The following is a 3,873-nucleotide window of genomic DNA, read 5'->3' on the forward strand; positions in this document are numbered from 1 at the left end:
TGACAGGGTGGTGGTGAATCCCATGGGGTCCAAAGAACGAGGTGGAGAAGGTGGATGGGGAGAGATCGCTCCTGCTCTTTTCCAGTTCAAGAATAGGGAGCGCCAGACGGGGCTGGGAGGAGCCAGATTTGGAGCAGATGAAGAAAGGTGACGATTGGGTTCTTGCCGACGGTGGTAGATGCTCAAAGCTCAGCTGGGTTTGAGGGTACACAGGGCAACTTCACGCGAGGGAAATCTGTGGAGGGCTTCAATCTACGTAGGATGGACGCCTGGCTTGGGAGATGGAACGGGGATTGCGGGGTGGCTGGGAGCATTATCTGGGGCAGTTGTCGGCTGTGCGGGAGGTTTGGACCCTAACTTCGTGAAGGGGGTGCAGAGGAGCCAGCCGCACACCCAGAAAGGTCCCGGAGCAGTCGGCGCAGCCGTGAGCGCAGGGCAGAGCAGGGAGGGCAGTCACCAGCGTGGCTTCAGCGCGGTGAAATGGGTCAGAGCAGTCCGGTCCCCTCGGTGGTGGGCCAGGGGCCCGGCGGGAGCAGGGACGAGCGCTCGCTGCGGGTTGTCTGGGCTCCGGTGGGAGCTGGCAGGAGAGCTGCGGACGCCGGGTCTGTCTGCTCTGGGGCTGACGGAAGGCATCACGCTGACAGAGGTTTTCCAGGAGCTGTGGGTGAGCTGATCCCCAGTAGAGGAGGGGAACTGGTGCGGCCGCAGCCGAGACATGAGTCAACAAAGCTCTGCCGTTGCGAAAGAGGCGAACGTTGGCCGGGGTGGATGGGAAGAGCGCATGAGCACCGGTGTGGTAGGGCCCAGCCATGCGCTGCCCAGCCTGGACATGGTCCTAACAGAGCAAGGCAGGCTAACTGGAGTGTGCTGGGAAGGACTGGGAGCCGGGGACCTCACAGGGAGGGCGGATTTGTCATTGTTTGTATTGAGAGAGGAATGAGGAGGAACCTCGACCTCTGTAATCTCGGGGGATGATAAAGAGGAGGATGCAATCGTCCCCTCATGTACTGGGGGAAGAACAGGCGTTTGAAATGCTGCTGCTGACATTGGGAAGACCAGCGAGTGACGGGCGAAGGATGGAGCACAGTCCGGGGAGAGGAACGTGTTGCATCAGTCCTTGCCAATCGTTTTTCGAGGGTCTCAATCTCTCCTCTCCCTGCCTCAGAATTACTTCCAGAAGCTGGAGAAGTTGTCAGCAGCGGAGGAAGTCCACGGTGATGGTCCCAAGAAGGAACGCACTAAACTCATCACACCTCAGGTGGCTAAGCTGGAGCACACCTACAAGCCAGGTAAGCGCTCCTTTCTCCGTGCAGCCCGGACCTGGGCCAGAGATAAAGGGGAATGAGGTGGGGTCAGGCCTGGACTGACTCCTTTTGCTTCCCTTCTCCCCGCTTCCTGCAGTGCAGTTTGAAGGCTCGCTCGGGAAGCTCACGGTCTCCAGTGTGAACAACCCCCGGAAGATGATCGATGCGGTGGTGACCTCCCGCAGTGAGGATGACGTGAGTTCTGGCCCTGCCTCTCCTCCGACGCAGCTCCGTGGCTGGTGTTCAGGCCAGCGCGGGAGCTGCCCGCAGCCCTGACTCGCTGTCCCTCCCCGCCAGGAGACAAAGGAGAAGCAGGTTCGAGACAAGAGGCGCCAGACCCTTGTCACGATCGAGAAGGTGAGTTCGAGGGAGACCGCCGTGACCCTCGGAGGGCACGAGGTGGGCTGGGAGACCACGGTGCAGTACCAATGAGCTCCCCTGAACATCCAGCTGGGGACAAACAGTGGCTGAGGTCCTGCTTGCAGGAGAGGGGGAGCCCTGGAGCAGAAAGGCTGGAGCCAGCTACCAGCCATGCCTTCACCCTGCCCCAAAACAGCCTGGACGGGCTTTGCAGGGTCCGTTACTGACTCACAGCTGCAAGGCAGTAACGCCTCAGCCCTCTGCAGCCACCGCGCGAGAGGACAGACACTTGTGGATCACAGAGTTCCCTGCTCAGTCTGCTCTCGCACTGGGTCTGAGGGAGGCTTTGACGTGGTCTGGGCCGGGATGTGCGGTTCCTGTAGCAGCAAAGGAAGACGGGAGGGCTGGGCACGTCCTGGATCTCTGTGGAGCAGGGCTAGCGGATCCCGTCACAGATCCCTGTACCCTACTGTGATCGCCGTCTCTCCTGCAGACGTACAGCCTCCTCCTGGACGTGGAGGACTACGAGAGACGCTACCTCCTGAGCCTGGAAGGCGAGCGGCCGGCCCTGATGGGCGAGAGGAAGCAGAAGATCTGCGATATGTATGACAATCTGAGGGGGAAGGTGCCCGGGCAGGAGAGGTGAGCAGAGGTGGTGTCTGCCGCTCGGTTGCTGTCGGGAGCTCGGACAGTCCGTGGGCGCTTGCAGCTGCTGAAACCGGCTTTCCAAGGACCTGTTTCCCAAAGAAGAGTCAGGCTGGTTCTTCCAGGGGTGTGTTGGGAACTGGGGGCTGAAATAACCTTTTTTTTTTCTTTTTTTTTTTTTTCCTTTTTTTTGCCATTTTCTCCATGCGATTGTTCGCTGTGGTTATGATCTTGTAACAACTTCCATCCCTGCAGCTCGGATGCTGCAAATAGTGCCTGTCTGCATGCTCGTTGGGTGTCCGTCCGCCCTGAGCTCTGCACCCCAGCACATCTCTGGGTGCCTTGTTTCTTGCCTGACCTTGCACAGGTGGGCAAGGAAGGACACAGGCTCTCAGTGGCTCCTTCTCTGCTGCCCCGTGGGGAATGGGGCCTTGTCCTCCTGCTTAGCCCGTCAGACAGGCAGAGGTTAGGGTTAGGAGAGTCGTTCCTGCATTGCTTCTCCCTCCCAGGGATGATTTTTGAGGCAGGTGTGTTTTCTGCCTGGTGCCGGTGCAGGGCTGGCTGTGGGGTACCCAAGGGAACACCCCGCGTGTCCTGGGATGCTCCCAGCTGAGGGTCGGCACCTTTCTCCTCTCCTCGGCAGGCCAAGCGACGACCACTTCATGCAGATCATGTGCATCCGGAAAGGGAAGCGCCTTGTGGCCCGGATCCTCCCCTTCTTGTCACCCGAGCAAGCGGCCGACGTACTCATGGCGACAGCCAGGAACCTGCCCTTCCTCATCAAGAAGGATGCTCAGGATGAGGTGAGATTCCAGGGGCTGGGAGGTGGGGATCGGCGCAGGGCGTGGAGCAGGATCTCTTCTCCTACACGGGAAGACGGCAAACGGCATCGTGCGTCTTAAGGACGGTCATTTCTGCCGCTCCTGGGAGACTGCCGGGGACCTGGGGAGGCTGCAGGAGCTGTGAGCTCCTGGCAGGGCCCGTCTCCCGGGCCTGCCGGCCGGGCACCCAGCTTTGCCGGGAAGGAAACGGGGAAGGTTTCTGATAAATGTGCCTTTGTTTAACGAGCCCAGCTCTTGGCTGAGCGCTTGTCTAAAGGGCTGCGTCTCTGACTCATCGGGTGACAACGGGAGACTCCATCTTCCAGAGACAGAGAGCAGAGGCCAGCATCTTCCGAGGAACGTGCTCTCAGCTGTCCTTTGCAAATTTTTTTTTTTTATGTGTAAAACAAAAATACAGGCATCCGCGAAATAAATCCCAGCTTGTTTTGAGAAAGGAGATGATTCAAGAAGGAAAAAGACTTGCCTGGATTTAAAGCGGGCCTGTGCCGTTGTGGGGATGCTGTTAGCAAGTCCCACCCTCAGCGTGTGAGGGGGGCTGAAAGCGGAGGCGCTGCTGGGGTGCGGGTAGCAGCGAGGCAGCGTCTTGTTGGGGTCCGTGAGGCCCCGGGGCAACCAACCGGACACGGGGAAGCGCGTCTCCCTGCTGCCGCAGCTCCCGACTCCTCCGCTTCTCTCTCCGCAGGTGCTGCCCTGCCTGTTGAGGCCCTTCTCGCACGTTCTCT

General features: G+C 59.7%; 1 protein-coding gene across 1 annotated transcript in view; it reads left to right on the forward strand.

The window, feature by feature from the left end:
- Positions 1–3,873, forward strand: part of PATL1 (protein associated with topoisomerase II homolog 1 (yeast)) — a gene marked incomplete at both ends in the record, with an annotated part of 7,084 nt that overhangs the window by 629 nt on the left and 2,582 nt on the right. The window contains 6 exons of the mRNA XM_009574420.1: positions 1,166–1,289; positions 1,402–1,499; positions 1,602–1,661; positions 2,158–2,306; positions 2,953–3,112; positions 3,834–3,853. Of these exons, the coding sequence (XP_009572715.1) occupies positions 1,166–1,289; positions 1,402–1,499; positions 1,602–1,661; positions 2,158–2,306; positions 2,953–3,112; positions 3,834–3,853 (611 nt within the window). The remainder of the gene's footprint in view (positions 1–1,165; positions 1,290–1,401; positions 1,500–1,601; positions 1,662–2,157; positions 2,307–2,952; positions 3,113–3,833; positions 3,854–3,873) is intronic.

Source organism: Fulmarus glacialis, unplaced genomic scaffold (genome assembly GCF_000690835.1).
Source record: "Fulmarus glacialis isolate BGI_N327 unplaced genomic scaffold, ASM69083v1 scaffold18583, whole genome shotgun sequence".
Classification (NCBI taxonomy): Eukaryota; Metazoa; Chordata; class Aves; order Procellariiformes; family Procellariidae; genus Fulmarus; species Fulmarus glacialis.